At 37.8% G+C, this 22,816-nt stretch overlaps 1 protein-coding gene across 1 annotated transcript; it reads right to left on the bottom strand.

Annotated features, from left to right (window-relative positions):
• Positions 1-13,044: 13,044 nt before the first annotated feature.
• On the bottom strand, positions 13,045-18,747 carry LOC149222927 (uncharacterized). Its single transcript, XM_089387720.1, has 2 exons — positions 17,584-18,747; positions 13,045-13,407 (listed from the first exon to the last, which is right to left on the bottom strand). The coding sequence occupies exons 1-2, from the start codon at positions 18,745-18,747 to the stop codon at positions 13,045-13,047; spliced, it is 1,527 nt and encodes a 508-aa protein (XP_089243846.1).
• Between the last annotated feature and the right edge of the window lie 4,069 nt (positions 18,748-22,816).

The following is a 22,816-nucleotide window of genomic DNA, read 5'->3' as shown; positions in this document are numbered from 1 at the left end:
AATGGCAGTGAGATAAAATGTTTGTTACAACAGCAACGCAGAGCAATCTAGACGAAAAACTAATATTTTACTTTAAACAGTTAAGTTCTATTCCAGAGAAACAAAATCCAAGCCTTTCTTTTGAACCTTCTTCAATCAATATCTTAGTTCAGGGCATTGATGGTAATTTTTCTTTATTTTATTTCCTAATTTCTTCTTTAAAAGTCCTTTCTTGCTTCTAGGTTTGCTTTCAAAAAATTAATATGTAAATGCTTATTGCAACATGCAAAACAACGAAACAAAAGGCCGATGTTTCACTTTAAGCAGCAAAGTGCATTTCAACCAAACAAAAGCCTGATATTTCACTTTAACGGTGTATGCTTGTACTTTTTCTCAGAACGTCGTTTCTTGCTTCAAGCATTGCTTTGATAAAATTAATATAAAAAATTTAGCATTATATTCATAAAACATATAAGGAAAATTTATCAGACTGTTCATCCAACTGGGAATACACCAACATTACATGTATTAATTTCTGAAAATACAAAACTTTAAATTTTTTACAGTTATTAATTTCTGAAAATACAAAATTTTAAATTTTTAAACTTTAAATATTAAACTCTATATACAACACACACTCTTTTAAGGTTTTAGATTTTCCTGTGCGGTGAATGATTATTTTCCTTAATAGTTTTTATAAACTAAATACATTTGGGAAACAAATGGATGATGAATTTCACAACAAAACCTTCTTTTCTATTAAAGACAAAGGAAAAACTTTCAACATTATTTTGAATGTTATAAAAGCAACTAAATTTTCCTTATATTTTAGCCACACTTCAGTGGGGAATTGTTGGAAATGACCAGAGTCTTCTAAGTAGCCTTCTCTTATAGGATGCAATTAATTTGGTTTTAGTTTGTTTCAGTGATGTTGTTGTTCTAATGGTTTCCTCTTGCAGTTTTTTTTCCTAATCCTGGATCCAGTTCATGATCCCTTGCTCCAACTCATGATATAACTCAAAATCCATATCCTAAGATAGATCCCTCTCCAACAAGTAGGAGCTATGTCACGATCCCATCGATAAATATGTAATAATAATAAAAAAAAAAATTACATGGATATAATTACCCTTAATCCACCCATCTACTCAGCGAAGGAAACAGGTATCCAAAGGCATCGTTATTAAGTGTTATGCGCTATCATATAAACCAAACCTTAACAATACATATGTCTCACTCCTGACATAATACTATATGGTGTTATCGTTTGGTAAACTTTGGAAGTTAATGTTAAGTCACGGTCGGATCATCACTGGATTGTTTCCCTAACCAGCTCCGGCGCTGGGTGGTTGACGGAAACTTAAACCACTTCACCAACCCTTTGCCAGGTGGCGTGGATCCGGCGTGAAGCCATGTGACTCCTCGGTTGACTCGCCGTGGGTTTTCGCGCCAGACTCCCACTTGAATGGACGATGGAGATTCATTACCTACATCTAAGGGCTCAGAATCGCCCAAGGGTTTGGTGGGTGATTCATATACCACCGAGTCTTTTGGTTTGGTTCATTTGTGCAAGTTTGGTGAGGCCGAACACTCCCCAGCTCGGCGGTCCTCCTCTGCAACGCCTATCAGGTTTTACTTCGCTGCTTCAGGTATAATACAACTGTTGCCGCCTGCATACTATTTGATTGTTCATGTATGTGTATACAGTGCGTTCATTTCCTTAGAACTTGTTAGTTTGGATTGACTGCTCATGAGCTAACTATGGTATAATTGTCAATGCACAGGTGAGTTCGCATCGACGGCCTCCTACCGCTTGCGGACTGACTGTGCTGTCTCAAATCGCTCACAGGTATGTTCTCTTACCTAGGTTAGATGCGGAACTGAGATTTTCCCCTATTTGAGAAAGGTTATGCATCAGAGTTTTGATTTAGCGTCGATCTCTTGGCCAGAGAAGTGTCTCATGGCGCTCTCTGTTTTATATGTCTCAGGTTCTGCAATCGTTCCAAACCCTAGGTTACGATTTGCGGTCGGCCACTTCATGCCGGAACCTGTATTTCATTTAACTTATTCAGGCTTAAGTAGAATGTGGCTCCTGGCATATATGCCGATTGTTGTATGTACATTTGGTTAAGGGTTCACGGCCTCCATGCCTGAACTGGTTTAAATCGAAGTCTGTATATTTACCCCAAATTGTTTCTCATGCTTTTAAATGTTTAATAGAACTTCTCAGCTCGTCGTTTTTTATTTATGAACATTTATATGGCACTTATCGGTTCTCAGGTCCTTCAATATATGTTGTTTTTGTTGTACCCATCAGGGGTTAATCATATGGCTTAATGTTATTGCATTTCCTTTATTCCTCTGTGGATACAATGTTTATATTTCTATGCTCTGTCGAGTTGTATCAAAGCCGTCATTGCCTTATACGCCATCCATCTTGTTTAGAATAGCATGCTTTCAGCTCGTTTAATGCTAAGTTTAATGTTATTTCTCTGGTTACCGTGAGTTAATGTGCTATAAGGTTTTCTAAGCAGTCATACGCATTTGGTTCGTTACAGGGTTTATTATGCAATCATATGCCTTGATTCGTTACAGAGTTTAGTAAGCAAACATATGCATTGGTTTCGTTATATATATAGCTATACCAACACAGGGTACGCGGCCGTTTCCCACGGCTGCGTTATACCCTGAAATGACACAATGTTTGACTTTCAGTTATTATTTGTAAGGGTTTACTGGTGCGTTTAGCCGGATGAGTCCTGGCGTAGCATAGCATGATAACCCAGTTGATTGCTTTCATACATGATTAAAATGTAATGATATATTCGAACCCTTGGTACAGGGGTCTGTTTTGTTTCTTGTCTATTTACTGCTTCGTTATCAATATTTACAGCACGGGTATTTCAACTATATCTCTCTACTGTTCTGATAGTTTCAAATGTATCTTTCACTGTTCTGGCTAGGCGCCATGCCGTAGCTGGATACCGTGCCGTGTAATGCTGTTCATTTATATTGTTCATAACTATCTTGCACAACTACTGCGGTCTTTCAGGACCACACTAGGGTTTCATACTGTTATATATATATATATATATATATATATATATATATACCTGAATTGTTTACAGCAAATGATTATCTCATTTACGGTCTTAAATAACTAATTTCCAGATGTTTATTTGAGTTGTACGTACTGTTTCTATTTTACAGACACCCACTGTTATTTTCCCTTTGCATTTAGCTAATTAAGAGAAACTCAGGTTCAACTGTACTCTATCTATGTACTTCAGTATTCTATTTACCGTTGTCTAATTTTGTAAATAGCTCGTACCTGGTCAATCAGTTACAGGAGTTCTTACTCCAGAAGTTCACCTGCAATCATACTTGCTCTTATCCTCCCAAACATTGAGATCCATGCCACGTTGGATTCTCCCCCCGAGCTGTCTTGCAGGCCTGCAGCCCTGAACAATACTCATGCACCTCTGTGCTTGGGTTATCTGGTCTTTACCAGACTTAACCCTTTCTCTCTTTCTCTTTCCTCTCTTGGAATCTTTCTCCCCCTGTCTGTCCCAACAGCCCAGGGGTTTTCCTTCCCAGGACTTTTCCTGTGTGAGAGGTAGTTTTTTCAGTTTCATAACTGATTCTTTTCTTTTAAAAAAAAAATCCTCCACCAAGAGGCTGCCAGCATTTCAGGATATATATCCCAATATATTAAATTTCATAAATAAATAATGTCATTCAGTAAACAATAATTAACAACTCACATTAGTTTCTTACCATAGTAACATTCTATATTTACATGTTACCCGGGATCATCACATCTCCCCCCCTGGGATTGGACATCGTCCCGATGTCTATTCCCTTTAAATAAGTCTGGGTAAACTTTTCTAATGAGTTCCTCGTCTTCCCAAGTAGCCTCCTCAGGCCCATAGTGCTGCCACAACACTTTAACTTGGGTAATAACCCATTTCCGCAGCCGCACTTCTCTCCGGTCGAGAATGCTCTGTGGTTCGACCAGAACCTTGCCTTCCGGTTCGACCTGCAGACAATCAATACCTTCAGTCAGTTTCTGTTGAGTATATCTGCATAATCAAAACAACCGGATTAATTCTTACCCGAACATCTTGCCATCTGATCACATGTTTAGGGTCGTATACATATTTCTTTAGAACAGAAACGTGGAAAACATTGTGAATCTTAATATGACTTGGCAAGGCGAGTTGGTAAGCCACCGGCCCCACTCTAGCCAAGATCTGAAAAGGTCCAAAGTACCGAGGAGCCAGCTTGGCGCATCCGCTCCACTGCAGTGTGCTTCTTCTGGCTTGGATCCTCACAAACACATGGTCACCAACCTGATATTCTTTGAATCTTCTTTTCCTGTCCACAAAACTTTTCTGTCTGTCCTGTGCAGCCTTTAAATTGGCACGCACCCTTTTCACCATGTCTTCCATTTCTTTAAGCATTTCCGGACCCAAACTCAGCTTATCCTCAGGTCCACCCCAACTTGAGGGTGTGCGGCATTTTCACCCATACAGGACCTCAAAGGGACTTAGCTATGTTGACGTGTGATATCCGTTATTATATGCGAATTCGACCAGGTGTAAATACTCTTCCCATTGGTTTGGTTTCAGCATCACATACGCCCTCAACATATCTTCCAACACCTGATTCACTCGCTCAGTTTGACCATCGGTCTGCGGGTGATAGGCCGTGCTAAAGTTCAGCTGAGTTCCCAACTCAGCGAACAATGTCCTCCAAAAAGTGGATGTGAACTTTACATTGCGGTCTGATATAATTACTTTCGGCAGTCCATGCAATCGGAACACATTTTGCATAAAAAGGTGAGCAATTTGCACCGCCTTATAAGTGGACTGCACAGGTATGAAGTGTGCCGCTTTACTCAACTTATCAACCACCACCATGATGGAATCATTGCTTTTCTTTGTTCGTGGCAAACCGGTTATGAAATCCATGGAAATGGTTTCCCATTTCCATTCCGGAATAGGCAAAGGCTGTAACAGCCCCGCCGGATGCAGATGTTCTGCCTTAATCTGCTGGCACTCCAAACACCGCGCCAAGTACTCAACTACCTGCTTCTTCATTCCTGGCCAATAATATTCCTTCCTAAGTGCAGTGACCATCTTTTGGTATCCTGGGTGGCCAATGTAATGGCTGATATGGAACTCGTCCAAAATCAGATTTTTAAGGTCATTCGAGTCAGGTACATACAATTTTTTATTAAAATACAACATTCCAGCATCATCTAGTGTATATCCTTGCTGTAATCTTCCATTAACTGATTGTTGTACCTGCTGTTTTAATTGTTGGTATTCAGCATCTTGACTTGCTGCTGTTTTTATTTGCTCAATCAGCGAGTTCCGCCACTTGCTGACTGAAAGTTCACATAAACATTGTACCTTTCGACTTAATGCATCAGCCACCCGGTTTTCTTTGCCTTTTAAATGCTTAATCTCGAAATCGAATCCACTTAGGAAATCTGCCCAACGACCTTGTCTTGCATTCAGGGTAGGTTGGCTGAAGTAATTTGTCAAGCTGTGGTGATCTGTTAACAACAGAAATTTCCTCCCCAGGAGGTAATGTCGCCACATTTTCAGCGCATGAATAACAGCTGTTAACTCTAGATCGTAAGCAGAGTATTTCTGCTCATGCTCTTTTAGTTTTCTCGATTCATACGCAATTACTTTCCCTTCCTGCATTAATACTCCTCCCACACCCTCCTTACTGGCGTCGGTACACACCACGTAATCCTTATTAGGATCAGCTATACTCAAGATGGGTGCGGTGGTGAGTAAATGCTTCAACCGTTCAAAGCTCTACTGACATTCCGGTGTCCACTTAAATACCTTCCCCTTTTTCTGTAAGGAAGTGATAGGGTAGGCTATCCTTGAGAAACCTTCCACAAATCTTCTGTAATAGCCAGCTAGTCCCATAAAGGATCTGATATCAGCTACATCCTTGGGTATGGGCCATTCCATAATAGTTTTTATCTTCTCAGGATCTACTGCAATTCCTTCTTTAGTAATCACATGGCCCAAATATTGGATTTCCTCCTTGAAAAAGTCACATTTACTAAACTTAGCGTATAGCTGATGTTCTCGAAGAGTTTGCAACACCGTCCTAAGGTGCTCTTCGTGTTCCTCTTGGGAACGAGAATATATCAGAATATCATCAATAAATATCAGCACGAACTTGTCCAAAAACTTGTGAAACACGCTGTTCATCAAACACATAAAGGTGGCAGGTGCATTGGTCAAACCAAAAGGCAGCACCACAAATTCGTAGTGGCCGTAGCATGTTCTGAAGGCGGTTTTGGCAATGTCCTCTTCTTTAATCCTGATCTGATGATAACCAGATTGCAAATCGATCTTGGAAAATACTTTTGCCCCCTTCACTTGATCAAAGAGTTCATCTATCCGAGGCAAGGGGTATTTATTTTTGATCGTGAGCTTATTCAGCTGACGATAGTCTATGCACATACGGAGAGTCCCATCTTTCTTTTTAACAAATAATACTGGAGCTCCCCACGGTGATACGCTGGGGCGGATATAATTCTTATCCAACAGCTCTTGCAGTTGCATTTTTAATTCTGTTAACTCTGGTACGCTCATTCGGTACGGTGCCCGTGACACCGGTGCTGCTCCTGGTGTTAGCTCTATAGTGAAATCTATATCCCTTTTTGGGGGCAGTCCTGGTACCTCTTCAGGAAAAACATCCGCAAATTCCTGTACTACCGGAATATTGTCCAGTGCAGATGTTTTGTCTTTCTGGTTTGCATAACCAACTTGAATAGCGTAAATTTGACATTTCTTTCTGAGACATTTAGCTAGCTGGGATGCAGTAATAGGTCGGATCTGTACAGGGTGTTTAATTCCCTGCAACTCCTGCTGCTTTCCCAAGTCATCCTTATAGTAGATGGTTTTGGTCTTGCAGTTTACCAGTGACCAGTGTTTTTCCAGCCAATCCATCCCAATCAGGACGTCGTAGGAACCCAATGGAAGTACATTCAAATCTGCTGTTATTGACTGTCCAGCTATGCTTAAAGAGCAATTACTAATTTTGGCTAAGACTCGTCTCTTAGCTCCCGTAGCTAGCTGTACCAGCCATGGATTCCTGAACCTTTCAGATGGTAACTTACACTGTTCTACTATTTTTGGGCTAACATAACTTAAAGTAGCTCCTGGGTCAATAAGAACAGCTATAGAAAGATTTGAAATTTTACCTTCAAACTCCACCATGGTCGGCTGGTACTCCGCTTGACGGTCATCCAAGGCTGCGTTAATCCTTGGTACGCTGCGCGCCACTTCCCCAACGGTCGATGCTTCGTGGATCTGAGATATCTGGTCCACTCCTTTCCGCTGCGGGCAGTTCTTAACATAGTGCGGTCCTCCACAACCCCAGCATTGGACTGGAGGTCTGGTCATCCCTTCGATGTCCGACCTGGCAGGTGGCTCACTGATCCTGCTTTCACTTAGCTTAGTCCGGAAAGTACCCTTTGTTACATTTCTGTTAATCTGTCCCTTACCAGCACCCTTGCTGCCATTACCACGACTCCCTTTATTATTACCAGCAATTCTGTTACCCTTCCTTTCATTCCATCTTTTGTTTGAAATGTCTCCCTTCTGTTTGTTCTGCTGGTAACAGATTCTTGCCTTACGAATCGCCTCATCCATTGTTCTGGGATTGTCAAACTCAATTCGTTCTCTTATATAGGCTGGTAAGCTGCTCACAAATCTCTGCACCTTGGCCTTCTCCTCCTTGATATATGGCACATAGCGAAGCAGGGAAGTGAAACGGTTAATGAACTCATCCATAGACTGCTGTCCTAGTCGTAAATCATGGAATTCCCGTGCCTTCTCATCATAGAAACGCTCGGTTAGATATCTCTCCTTGAAGTATTTCTGAAACTTTTCCCATGTTATGTTCTGCTCACTCACCCCTTTTACAATCTTAGTTTCTTCCCACCACAGGGTTGCTTTGCCTTCTAGCTGGAAGATGGCCAGCCGCGCCTTCAGATTCTGATCATACTCATACAGCTGGAAATACTTGTTCATGTTAATTAACCAAGCTTCTGCCGCTTCTTCCTGCTCCCCATCGAAATGTGGAGGTTTAATTTTCCGGAATTCCCCCTGTAATTCCATTTTCTGTCGCTTTGAGGTCTGTTGCTCTAATACGTTGTCAGAATGGTCCTCCTTTTCCTCTGAGATTTCAGGTGCAGTTGGGTAATTTCGTTCTTCAGTTTCCCTTTGTTGTTCTGCACTGGGATTGGCTAACGGTGGATTTTGTCTGTCCGACAAACTCTTCAGTATTCTTTCCTGCTCCACTGTCAATCGCGCATTTTCTTCTCGCGGACGTGCCATCTCATTTTTCAGTTCTTGAACAGTTTCTAATATCGCTAGATTAGTACTGCGTGTCTCCTCACCAAGCTGTACCCACAGCTCTGGATTTTCCCGAAGAATGTTGTCAGCTCCCTGCATTTCCTCTACTTTTATTGTTGACTGTTAGCTGATTATCGTCTCTGTAATTACCTCCTAATGAAATAAACAAGGACATCAATTAGCTGAATTAATTCTTCCTTATATATATATAAGATGATCTTCCATGCAGCTGGATCTTACTGCTCCAGAGGCCACAGTATTGAAACTTTGGCTCTGATACCACATTGTCACGATCCCATCGATAAATATGTAATAATAATAATAAAAAATTTACATGGATTAATTACCCTTAATCCACCCATCTACTCAGCGAAGGAAACAGGTATTCAAAGGCATCGTTATTAAGTGTTATGCGCTATCATATAAACCAAACCTTAACAATACATATGTCTCACTCCTGACATAATACTATATGGTGTTATCGTTTGGTAAACTTTGGAAGTTAATGTTAAGTCACGGTCGGATCATCACCGGATTGTTTCCCTAACCAGCTCCGGCGCCAGGTGGTTGACGGAAACTTAAACCACTTCACCAACCCTTTGCCAGGTGGCGTGGATCCGGCGTGAAGCCATGTGACTCCTCGGTTGACTCGCTGTGGGTTTTCGCGCCAGACTCCCGCTTGAATGGACGATGGAGATTCATTACCTACATCTAAGGGCTCAGAATCGCCCAAGGGTTTGGTGGGTGATTCATATACCACCGAGTCTTTTGGTTTGGTTCATTTGTGCAAGTCTGGTGAGGCCGAACACTCCCCAGCTCGGCGGTCCTCCTCTGCAACGCCTATCAGGTTTTACTTCGCTGCTTCAGGTATAATACAACTGTTGCCGCCTGCATACTATTCGACTGTTCATGTATGTGTATACAGTGCGTTCATTTCCTCAGAACTTGTTAGTTTGGATTGACTGCTCATGAGCTAACTATGGTATAATTGTCAATGCACAGGTGAGTTCGCATCGACGGCCTCCTACCGCTTGCGGACTGACTATGCTATCTCAAATCGCTCACAGGTATGTTCTCTTACCTAGGTTAGATGCGGAACTGAGATTTTCCCCTATTTGAGGAAGGTTATGCATCAGAGTTTTGATTTAGCGTCGATCTCTTGGCCAGAGAAGTATCTCATGGTGCTCTCTGTTTTATATGTCTCAGGTTTTGCAATCGTTCCAAACCCTAGGTTACGATTTGCGGTCGGCCACTTCATGCCGGAACCTGTATTTCATTTAACTTATTCAGGCTTAAGTAGAATGTGGCTCCTAGCATATATGCCGATTGTTGTATGTACATTTGGTTAAGGGTTCACGACCACCATGCCTGAACTAGTTTAAATCGAAGTCTGTATATTTACCCCAAATTGTTTCTCATGCTTTTAAATGTTCAATAGAACTTCTCAGCTCGTCGTTTTTTATTTATGAACATTTATATGGCACCTTTCGGTTCTCAGGTCCTTCAATATATGTTGTTTTTGTTGTACCCATCAGGGGTTAATCATATGGCTTAATGTTATTGCATTTCCTTTATTCCTCTGTGGATACAATGTTTATATTTCTATGCTCTGTCGAGTTGTATCAAAGCCGTCATTGCCTTATACGCCATCCATCTTGTTTAGAATAGCATGCTTTCAGCTCGTTTAATGCTAAGTTTAATGTTATTTCTCTGGTTACCGTGAGTTAATGTGCTATAAGGTTTTCTAAGCAGTCATACGCATTTGGTTCGTTACAGGGTTTATTATGCAATCATATGCCTTGATTCGTTACAGAGTTTAGTAAGCAAACATATGCATTGGTTTCATTATATATATAGCTATACCAACACAGGGTACGCGGCCGTTTCCCACGGTTGCATTATACCCTGAAATGACACAATGTTTGACTTTCAGTTATTATTTGTAAGGGTTTACTGGTGCGTTTAGCCGGATGAGTCCTGGCATAGCATAGCATGATAACCGAGTTGATTGCTTTCATACATGATTAAAATGTAATGATATATTCGAACCCTTGGTACAGGGGTCTGTTTTGTTTCTTGTCTATTTACTGCTTTGTTATCAATATTTACAGCACGGGTATTTCAACTATATCTCTCTACTGTTCTGATAGTTTCAAATGTATCTTCCACTGTTCTGGCTAGGCGCCATGCCGTAGCTGGATACCGTGCCGTGTAATGCTGTTCATTTATACTGTGGTCTTTCAGGACCACACTAGGGTTTCATACTGTTATATATATATATAAATAACCTGAATTGTTTACAGCAAATGATTATCTCATTTACGGTCTTAAATAACTAATTTCCAGATGTTTATTTGAGCTGTACGTACTGTTTCTATTTTACAGACACCCACTGTTATTTTCCCTTTGCATTTAGCTAATTAAGAGAAACTCAGGTTCAACTGTACTCTATCTATGTACTTCAGTATTCTATTTACCGTTGTCTAATTTTGTAAATAGCTCGTACCTGGTCAATCAGTTACAGGAGTTCTTACTCCAGAAGTTCACCTGCAATCATACTTGCTCTTATCCTCCCAACCTTGAGATCCATGTCACGTTGGATTCTCCCCCCGAGCTGTCTTGCAGGCCTGCAGCCCTCAACAAGACTCATGCACCTCTGTGCTTGGGTTATCTGGTCTTTACCAGACTTAACCCTTTCTCTCTTTCTCTTTCCTCTCTTGGAATCTTTCTCCCCCCGTCTGTCCCAACAGCCCAGGGGTTTTCCTTCCCAGGACTTTTCCTGTGTGAGAGGTAGTTTTTTCAGTTTCATAACTGATTCTTTTCAAAAAAAAAAAAAATCCTCCACCAAGAGGCTGCCAGCATTTCAGGATATATATCCCAATATATTAAATTTCATAAATAAATAATGTCATTTAGTAAACAATAATTAACAACTCACATTAGTTTCTTACCATAGTAACATTCTATATTTACATGTTACCCGGGATCATCACAAGCTATACACGGATTGCTTTCCAACGGTTCTGTTTATAGAGAGAGGGTTTCATTTGTAGTGGAAGGCATAGTGAGAAGCATAGTTCCTCCCAATTGTGCTCATCCTGTGTTGCAGAGAAAAAAATAGAGAGGATACACACCTTGCATTAGCAATTGTTGCGTGATCCACCCGCTTTAAGATTTCAAAAATTAGGTCACCATTCAAAACCATGATCCCTAAAAGTTCTTGAGAATTCAATGAAAATGCTAACGTAAGTTGAAATGTCACTTGTGATGCTTTCCCCATGACCGATCCCCATGACCGATCCACACTCTGATGGACTTGGAGTTTCAATGTGCATTCGGAAAGCTCTAGCAGATGCAGGAATTTTACCAAAGGAGGTCAGTGATTTTGATTTTTTAATAAAGGATTATCAGTGTTGTAGAATTACTACAGTTTTAATATTTTATTGAAACTTATAAATGCTTAATGTCCAATTATCGTATCCTCAATAACAATGCAGGTCAACTATATCAATGCACATGCAACCTCAACCCAAGTAGGAGATCTGGCAGAGATTAATGCTATCAAGAAGGTTTTTAAGGATACTTCTGATATTAAAATGAATAGAATTTTACGAGAGGTAAATGGATAGCTTGGGCCACATTATAAATTTAGCAGACAATTGACATTTATATGTGGTTTGTGATCAGTGCAATTCTGATGGAAAGCTTTTATATTTTGGAGAATTCCTTTCTTAAGAAAATGGCAGTGAGATTAAATGTTTGTTACAACAGCAACGTAGGGCAATTTAGGCGAAAAACTAATATTTTACTTTAAACAATTAAGGGCTATTTCAGAGAAACAAAATGCTGACCTTTCGCTTTAACCTTCTTCAATCAATATCTTCGTTCAGGGCATTGATGGTAAGTTTTCTTTATTTTAGTTCCTAATTTCTTGTTTCTTTAAAAGTCCTTTCCTGCTTCAAGGTTTGCTTTCAAAAAATTAACATGTAAATGCTTATTGCACCATGCAAAACAACGAAACAAAAGGCCGATCTTTCACTTTAAGCATCGAAATGTTTCGAAGTGCATTTCAGGCATTTCAACCAAACAAAAGGCTGTTCTTTCACTTTAACCGTCTCAAAACAGTATCTTTGTACCTGGCATTGGTGGTAGTTAACTACAGTATCTTTGTACCTGGCATTGGTGGTAGTTAACTTCTTCTCAAAATGTCGTTTCTTGCTTCAAGATTTGCTTGGATAAAATTAATATAAAAATTTTAATGCTTTGTATTTTCAGAGATTAATACATGTATTGTTGGTGTACTCCCAGCTGGATGATCAATTTGATAAATTTTCCTTATATGTTTTATGAATATTTTCATTGAAATGGGAATGGACGGCCAACGGAAATTATACAACATCCCAACATTTTGAAAAACCAGATGTAAAAGACAGGGCATGTAAAAGGAAGGGCAGTGAACAGTGAATCTCAAACTTTGGAGCATTATATTGCAGCGAAGGGTTTGTTGAAAAGCTTTGACATGGATGCTAAAGTGGAGTTAACTCATAAGCACTTTGAGAGGGAAAAGAGAAAATGGCAATTCTGAGCACGTTTACTTTTAGTCTAAAATATCTAATAGTAGGATTCTTTGTGTGCAGGGGAGGCATCCAAATGATGGTTCCCAAAATTCTTATGGGTTTGCCTGGCCACTGCAATTGCCACCCACTTCAATTCTGCTTCCTGGTCTAACATTTGTATCTGACAAATGTAAATCCCTGGCATAGCTTGACAGAATTGACAGGTTTTGTAAATTGGAATAAGGAAAATGAATGTACTGTGCCGGAAAGATTCGTACTTTATCAATGGGGAGAGATTGTAAAGACACTGGGATCCTGGATTTCACACATCCTGCATGTTTCTCTGGGTCGTAGTGTAGATATAGATTCCTTGGAATATGGTGATGGCCTGCCTGCTTTGAAAAGGCAGTACTATACCGTGACGAGTTAGGGCCTATCTCTAGTGAAAAGAGGACCGTGTTGTTTGATATGATCTCCTGTAAGGCAAAGATACGGCATAGAAATTATGCAATGTTTCTGCACGGAAGCACTTTATCAATGGGATTTGTATTGTTAATTTAACTTTTTTTTTCAGGGACTGGCAGTGGATCATTAAAAAATGAATCAACTATTACGATGTTTTAGGGAAAAAGTGAAAGTTGAAGGTTAAAATTTGTTTTTTTTTAACCTTTCATAAATATTTTGTTAAAGATAAATCCTATACCATGCACTTCATTGATTAATAATTAAATAAAAAATATGAAAACTGTATTTATCAAAACATTACATACAAGGTTAAAAATAAAAAATAAAAAAATTAATTTTTATAGCGTATATTTTGTTAAAGATAAATCCTATACCATGCACTTCATTGATTAATAATTAAATAAAAAATATGAAAACTGTATTTATCAAAACATTACATACAAGGTTAAAAATAAAAAATAAAAAAATTAATTTTTATAGCGTGTAAATTTTTTTGACAGAAGGTGAATCAGTAACTGCCAGGCCTAATTTATGGGAGACTTTAGATCAATTTTTATAGAACAATAAAAATAATTAAAAAAGGAAATAATTAAAAAAAGGTCCAATCCTACGGACCAACGAACCTACATGTCCTATATGCAAAGTCGACTAAGAGATTGGAATGAATGGATTTTTTAATTTTTTTGGGTTTTTGTTATATTGGACACACCTACAATGTTTAAATGGGAAATATAAACCTCTTCATAGAATCACTGTTGTTTTGAATATCTTTGGAAAATCAGAAAAAAAAAAGTTTAAAAAATTAACAAGTTTATGGAAAGATTGGGTTAAAATTTTTACCATATTTAACAGTAAGATTAATGTGTAACGGCTATTTTGACCATAAAATTTAAATGGGAAATATAGACTTTTTCATAGAATAACTGGTTGTTTTGAATATTTTTGGAAAATCAGAAAAAATGTTTGAGAAATTAACAAGTTCATGAAAAGATTGGGTTAAGAATTTTACCATATTTTACTATAAGATTAATGTGTAAAAATTATTTTGACCATAAAATTTTACCAAGTAATACACAGTAGAAAGTTCTAAATGTTTTTTTCCAATTACATTTGTGTTTTAATGTAGGAGGGAAAAACTATTTGTCCATCTAAAAATATTATTAATTAAGATTGTGTAAAGTTCCATCATATCTTGTGGGACAGTTTTTATTCACATAGTGACTCTTACTCTCAACTCTTTTTTCATCAAATTTAAACCGATAATCTAATAAAAACTGAACTCTACACAGCCACCTTATAAAACTATACGAACCGTCAAAGAAGGCATAGTTGGATACTTGCTTTGTGGAAACAAACATTGAATTTCTATCAGTTAAAATTAGGCCTCTTAAGTTTGATACTTGCTTTGTGAAATCCAAAGTGTAGTTCAATCTAGTTGTCTCGGCTAAATCTTACTCCAAGACACTGAATTTCTTGCAAAAATGAAGACATAAGCGAGTTACTTATTGGTGAAAGTGGTTACAAACAAAAAATATTGACAGAAATGGCAACACTGAGTACAAAAAGTTAAAATGGTGGCAACCCTGAATTTCTTGCAAAAATCATGACACATATTAACACTGAGTACAAATTACAAATGAAATAAGATCTCTGTTGTCTTTATAGGCTTCACATTCTAAAATGAAATATTTTTATGTTTTCACTTTTCTAAAAAACAAAAAATACATATTCTTTCTTCCCACACTTCTTTTGACATTTTCCAAGTTACTCTTTCACAACCAAATTAATGATAAAACTTATTCCAAAACTTCATAAATGAATTTCTCGAAAAACTCAAAACACATGTGAGTTGGTGGATGTGATGTATGTTGTCCTGTGTGTTGAATCGTAAGCGGATATCTTCGTCTCCTCTCATGTTTTTCTCCTAACTCTACCATCATGCCACTTACTTGATTTCATGATCCGTGCAGAACAACTATTGAGCTATTTTGGTAATTCATGCTTCTTTCCTCATCCAATGCTGCTTCTTGTTTTGTTCAAGTTCCATTCCCTCATAGTTCAGAAGCCCTGTTTCGCAGTTTTATTATTCAAGATTTTATTTACAACTTGCTTTTTCATAAGCTGTGGCAACTTACATTCAGTCAGTTGTCCACATCGTGTGGATGACAATTTTAAATGTGATGCGTTGTCTGTATGGTTTTTCTTTATAAATCTACTACACATTGAAATTCTGAAACCATACAAACAATATGATTAGTTGCAAAATCTGGAGTTTAGAATTTTAAATGCAACTTGATAGTATAGTCACCTTAGCATTGGCATTGGGTTTTACACAATTTCAGATTTAAGAAATTTAGAGAAGCTCTCCTCTGCGTGGCCTGAAAATCATAACAACCCATGGGCGTACTCCTAATATATATAGAGTTCGGAGGCTTAGTAGCCAAGCAGCTGTAGATCTCTCCTGTAATTTCCATGGTGGGTTTTGTAGAACACTTCAAGCAGAAGTATGACCTTGATATTCGCTTCAAACTCTGGCATTGTGGATGTGAGCAGAAATCGAGCAAAGCCATATTATGTTTCTTTAGAATTTTGTCAGATCTACGATAGTCAAAGAGTTAGTTGTAGTAATTCTAGTTCTACAAAACTTCCAAGGATGCAGAGGTGTCCACCATTGGAAAAACTAGTGGAAATGATCAATGACATCATGGGTAAACAAGATGGTCCTTGAGGGTATGTTTAATATGTTTATCCATTAGAAAATTCTATTATAATTTCATTTCATTTTCATGTTTTGTTTTGGCTTTTGTAAGATTAATTTGATCTAATTTCAAATAACTAGGGTCGTCGATATGACTGGGGTTACAGGTAGGGTATTCGGACCTCCCTTGCTGAGGCTTGGAAATGACCGTCATGTTCGTCCTAGGTGGGACGATGGACAATGGAATCTGGAAATGATACGACGCAGAGAAGTAGAGTGGAGAAATTCTATCATTTATTAGTACGGAAGTGTATAGACATGGGAGTTACATGAATGAGAAGCTCCTTGTATGTGTGCAATGTTCCACCAAGGTTCCTGAACGAGGAGGCAGGGAGCGAGGATAAGCTGGAGCAGCTTATGCAAAAGCTTCCCACCAATTTTTAGGAAACGTGGGGTGTCAGAGTTTTAAAAACTTATAAATATAAAATATAATTTATTAATTCAGTCCACTATGACAATTGGGTTTGAATTAAAACGCTGCAAAACATGATCATTGATATGAATATCATTATCTAATATCATATAAATTTAAAATTCTAATTTATAATCATACATCATACATTATGATTAAACTTTAAACTTTAAACCATATTGATGTTCCACTTCCTACTATGAACATTGAATATTGAATAGTGAATATTGATATAAAATTATAAAAGTCAAGTCTGATACATCATACATCAAGAGTCCAAATTTTATTGAATTATAAAAGATTAAAGTCAAATCTGATACATCAAGAGTCAAAATTTTATAGAGTCAGAATAACATAAGAACATCAACATATCAAAAGATAAACGAACATAATGCAAAATATGCTTCAAGGTAATGCTCAAGCCTCAAGGTAATAATGCCCCGCTAGTCTCTGCATCCAGCAGCTACATGAATAAATCAGGATCAACCATATCACCATCTGAATCTGAATCGCTAGCATTGTCAAACATGCTAAGTGGCACACCAACCAACCCCATCTGTCTCTCATCAAATCTCTCCTCCATATCTACCTGTGCATCATCCTCTGGATCAACATCCCATCGTGTTGTTGGTCCCTTCAAATACTCAGGTGTCTTCCTATGCTCAAGACGTAGGGCACTGTGCACAACAACTAACTTTTCCGCTCTTTTAGAGGTAATCTTATTCCTCTTAATAGAGTGGATGAAGCTATATGTCGACCAATTCCTCTCTGTTGCATAGGAACTAACAATCTGAGACAACAAACACATGTCTAGATCTTTGAGCTCTCGAGCACCATCCCCATGCATCCTCCACCAACCAATCAGGTCATCTTGGGCTAGATCTATGCAATCTGCCCGAGCACCACGTGTGTTGAAGGGGCCACTAAGAGATGCAAACTGAACAAATTGTCTTCGAAATCTTGACCCCTCCTCCTCACTGTACATCTTTGCAATTGAATCTAGGAAGCCATTCTTACCTCTGGATCATCAATAGGAGGCACCCTCCTAGGTCTCTCAACATACCATTTTGGGTTTAATGCATATGTTGCCATGTGCAAAGATGTGTTCATGCGATCCCACCTACGCTGAATGATGGGTTGAATCTTGGAAGTATAGAACTCTAATGAGGGCTCCCTCTGCTGAATGGCTACCTTCACATGACCCAACATGCTATCAAAGGTCTCATAGATTTCTCCAAGACTAAGAGCATCTGAATCAGTGTACCGAATGACCTCCATAATATGGCTCAAGAATGACACCAAATAAGAACAATCTGCCCACCAATCATTGTCCAACACTTGAAGCCTGACTTTCTTCCGAGTGTCTGTCTTTGATTCTGACCACCTTCCCCACTCTAAACTTACAACCAAGGATTGTAGAGGTGCTTGTACCTCTATCATCCTCTCCAATAAGAGAAAATATGTAGCATATCTAGTATCAGTGGGCTTGAGGAATTCCTTGCTCGTGTGAGCTCTGTACATAGACAAGGAGGTGTGGTGGTTGCAGATAAACATCTGCAAAACTCTTGCCGCTGACACCAAGTCTGATATCCACTGAATCTTGCCAATGTCCTTTAGTGCATTATTGAGTACATGCACACAACAAGGAGTCCAAAAAATGTGTTGATACCTGTTTTGAATCAATAACCCACCTAATCTACAAACTGCTGCTGCATCTGTCACAACTTGCACCACACTATCAGGCCCAACATCCTCTATGGCTTCTCGAAGAAGCTCAAATTGGAAAGATACATCCTTGTGCTTTCCAGAACAGTCAACAGCTTTAAGAAAGAATGGACCTTTTGAAGATGTCACTATGATGTTGATTAGTGGGCGTTTTCGAATGTCAGTCCATCCATCCATAACAATAGAGCAACCAAACCTCAACCATGTTTGTCTCATTCTCTCTTTCTGCACATTAATTTTGGACATTTGTCTATTTAAAACTGTTGTTTGTAGTTTATGTTCTCCGGGTGATACATATGAAGGCCCTATTTTTGCAATTTCTTGGATCACTTCCTTGTAATAAGGAGAACGAACAACATGGAAGGGAATTCCATTGGCAAAAAGAAATTTTCCAATTGCATCATCTGTGTCATCTTGATCTAGAATGTTGTACATCCCAAACACTGTACCACCCATTGCACAAGAACAAGATGCACCAGTAGAAACTTTTGTCTTTTTTGATGAAGCACTAGATGGAGGAATATTTGTGGATGGATCAACATGTCTACTAGAAAACAATCATTTTCAAGTGGTTTCCCTTTTTAGCCTCCAAAGTTGCTCTCTTTGAGCTGAATTCAGGTTCTTTGAGGGACACATATTGACTCCTTTACCTGTAATAGCCAAAATGTGTTGCTTCACCTTGGTATAGCTGCCAACAAAGTGATTCCCACAAATATTGCAGACCCAATCACGTGAGACACCACCAACTTTTGGATTCTATTTTGGCAATCTAGTTACATAGATTATAAGTGGTTTTAGAGGATTAAATGTCCCCTTTGCAAATTTTTCCAACTCTCTTGGTGGGCCTCGAGAATCTACACCATGCCTATTCTGGTATCTTGCCCCCTTGTGACCGCTTTCAACTTCTTCTTGTGCATCATGTGGCTCACTACCACTGTAGCTACTGTCACTGTTCTCACTGTTCCCAGAAGAAGTTTGACTCTGACTCATAGTTGTAAGTTGTAAGTTGTAACTTTGTAAGTTGAATGACAAATCAAAATGTAAGTTGCAGCTTGTAGGTTGCAACCTGTAATGAAAATTAAAAAAAAAATTAGAAACATTACAGCTACAACACACACATTGAAGTTTTGATTCTTGAACACTGATTTTTTTTTTTTTTTTAATTTACAAGATAAAAAATAAAAATTAATACAGTAAAAAATTATAAACAATTTTAAAAAATTAAAATTTACAAAAACAGTTTCATTTTTTTTTTAAAACATAGTGAAGACTCAAAACTTAAAAATACATTATACAATAAATTAAAAAAAATAAAAATACATTATACAGTAAATTTTAAAAAAAAAAAATCACATTATAAAGTAATTTTTTTTTCTTTTAGAAATCAAATACATTATACAGTAAATTTAAAAAAAAAAATTAAAAAAATGAAAAAAAATAAAAAACACAACTACAGATTTCAGAATTACAAAAAAAAATTAAAAATGAAAAAAAATTACTAACAGTTCTGGTACTTACCTGCAACGGTCAGCGTTCAAGCAGGGCCACAACTTGCAAGTGACACTGGACAACAACGGTGGATTGTTGCTCGAGAGGGAGGGGTGCTTCCTGCGATGGAATGCTGGACTCACTACTACTCGCTGCTCACTGGAGGAACAATGCTGGACTGGAAGTTTGGAACAATGCTGAGGAACCTCCGAACCAATGCTCGCTGATGACTGCTGCTCGACGGAGGAGTCAGGACCGTGGATGTGGAGTCGTGGATTGCTGCAACGCTGCTCGATGTGCTTGTAGGATGTTGCTCGATGGAGGACAGGAGGAGTTCGGAGTTCCGAGTGGAGCGAACGGTGTGAGGTATCATGTGTGAGGGTTTACGCTTTAAAACATAATGATAAAACAATGAAACACAAATGCCAAAACCCTACACTGTTTAAGTGTTAACAATTAATTGAATTAATTAAAATTTAGTTTTAATTTAAACCATTTTATTTTTTAAAATCGTGTTCTTGTCCCCTCTCGTCCCCCCTCGTCCCCCCACGACCCCTCACAACCCCCCTCATCCCCCTTTTTAGAAACAACCCCTCAGGACAGGGAAACAACCCCCTGGCACGTCCCCCTGCGTACCCTGATTTTTGGGAGCGTGGGGAAATGCCCCCTTCTCGTGCCCAAGTCCTTGGAGCGCGGGGGAGCTAGGAAACTAGACCCCTGGGGGGGGAGTCCCCGTGGAACACTGTATGTGAGTATGATGGCATGGACAAGTTCGGGGATTATTATGTGAGTATAATGGCATGGAATGCATGCATTATTTTCTATAATTATAATTTTTGAGGTGCATGTGAAAGACAAATAGGGGTTTTCAGTTACATTGCATTATCCCTTTTTTGTTATATCTATTAGACTAACCTAAGTACCCACGGGGGATTTGAACTGGTGACCTATCGCAAGGAGTGCCTTAACAACGCACCCATTCACCGTCAATCCAAAGCCCCATGGGCCATTGCATTATCCTTAATCGAAATGGTATGCATGCAATGTTTTCTATAATTATAGTGTTTGAGGTGCAAGGGGAAATTATTATTATTATTATTATTATTTTAATTAAAACAATTAATTATAGTTTTTAATAATGTATTAGTGGTAATATAAATATGAAAAATATCACTTAATTATTTTTAAAAAATTCATTGAAATATTTATGTAAAAAATTAAATTGATTTTAAGAAAGTAAAATTTTTATTTATAAAATGTATGTATATGTATATGAAATTTGAGTGTTTATGTCATTTATCATATATTTATTATAAAAAATATGTTTCTAATATTAAATTTAATTATTCTACAAACCATGAAACTTTACTAATATTATTTTAGTATTAAATTTAAAATTGTAAAAGATACATTGTTGTAATGGAAAATTGTTTATTTTATTTATTTATTTTTGGACTATAGGTTAGGAATGTTCTAATGTTATGTATGATTAGTTTTAAAGTATAAATTTTCAAATAGTTTATTTAGATCTCGTTGAAATATTTTTGAAAAGTATAAGATTTAAACATCTTACTCATATATTATTTTTACTTCTATTTTTATTATTATTTATAATGGACATTATTTTTCTATTTAGAACATTATTTTTATTTTTATTTTAAAAGGTGGTAGACAAACGAAAAAACTTACATGTTTCTTTCATATTAGGTTGTAGAATGAGCCTCTCGATTCAATAAACCACATGGCAGAGGGAAACAAAAAGCTCATCTGGCACCTCACTCAAGCCAATTGGGAGTTGGTCATTCCCATATGTCACGACGAGTGGGAAATTTCCCGAAGGGACGACAAGGGCTCAACCTTTCAGAGGTGCTACCACCAGAGGGAGTACATTGTAGTGTCATAGGCCATTCTATGATGGGAGGTGGCCCTTTTTCTGCCATCTCATGAAGATTTGAGTCTAATTCAGAAATTGTCTAGAGGGGGTAGAGAATTATAAAATCAAGTTTTGCGTGCATTATGAGAAAAATGGAACCTTCCCAAATGGATTGAAGTGCAAATTTTCCGATGGACATAATGACCTTAGGGCTTTATCAGCTTCATCAAGTCTTTTATCAGGTGCAAGTGTTGGAACTCGGCCTTCAACTATGTCTTCTCTAAGATCTTATTTCGGTGAGGAATTTGATGATGTAAATCTACTCAAATCTAGAGCTTTTTTCTTTTCTTTTTGTATTTAGATGTATGTACACTCATAATTATAGGGTTTCTTGGTTAAAACCCTGAGAGTTACATTGAATCCCTTATAGTTCATCTGACTAGATGTATTTATCATTTGCGCATTCATATGTAGTTTTTTTTATGCGAATATACCGAGCCAGAGCTCTTGTTATTGTTTTAAACTGACATATTACTTTTGGCTACCAAGCCGACCAATTTTTAAATTACTTCATTTTATAAATATTCATTCTATTGTGAAATTCTCTGTAACTAGTTTCTTGATGTCTATTTGACTCTCTGTTCTATAAGCTCAAACTCAGTCAATGTATGGTTATAGTTATTTGCTTATATTTCTAGATTGGAGGTTTATTCATATAGGGTAATTAAACCCCATATTGGAATAAGATCCTAAATAAGCTCTTATTCGCTCTTCATGTAAGTCTACTCAAATTATCATTTTATTTTCATTCCGAAGAATGCAATTCAGAGTAGTTTGAAGGAGTATAGATGTGTGACATAGTGTGCTCTGTCACACGAAATGATTGAATTTCTTGTAAATGAATGGAAGGAGGAAGGAATATATGGACAAACTGACACGTAGACAAGATAAAATAGCAATATGTTATAGTAAAAAATGATAAAGATAATAATTATGTTTTTGTTGAGAAATATAATAGTTAGTTATGCCTTATGACATTTCCTTTGCAAAATCTAGTACAATTGCTAGTCATAACTATGTTGAACGATATGTTTGTTGTAATAGAACTACGCACATGTAGAATGGACTAAGGTGTGGTTGACAACTTTATTTTGTCCTATATTT

The sequence above is a fragment of the Pinus tabuliformis genome, chromosome Q (genome assembly GCF_031772625.1).
Source record: "Pinus tabuliformis cultivar Carrire ecotype Pingquan chromosome Q, CPIR1, whole genome shotgun sequence".
Taxonomy (NCBI): Eukaryota; Viridiplantae; Streptophyta; class Pinopsida; order Pinales; family Pinaceae; genus Pinus; species Pinus tabuliformis.
The sequence above is the reverse complement of the archived record's forward strand: the minus strand, read 5'-3'. Positions and strand labels throughout refer to the sequence as shown.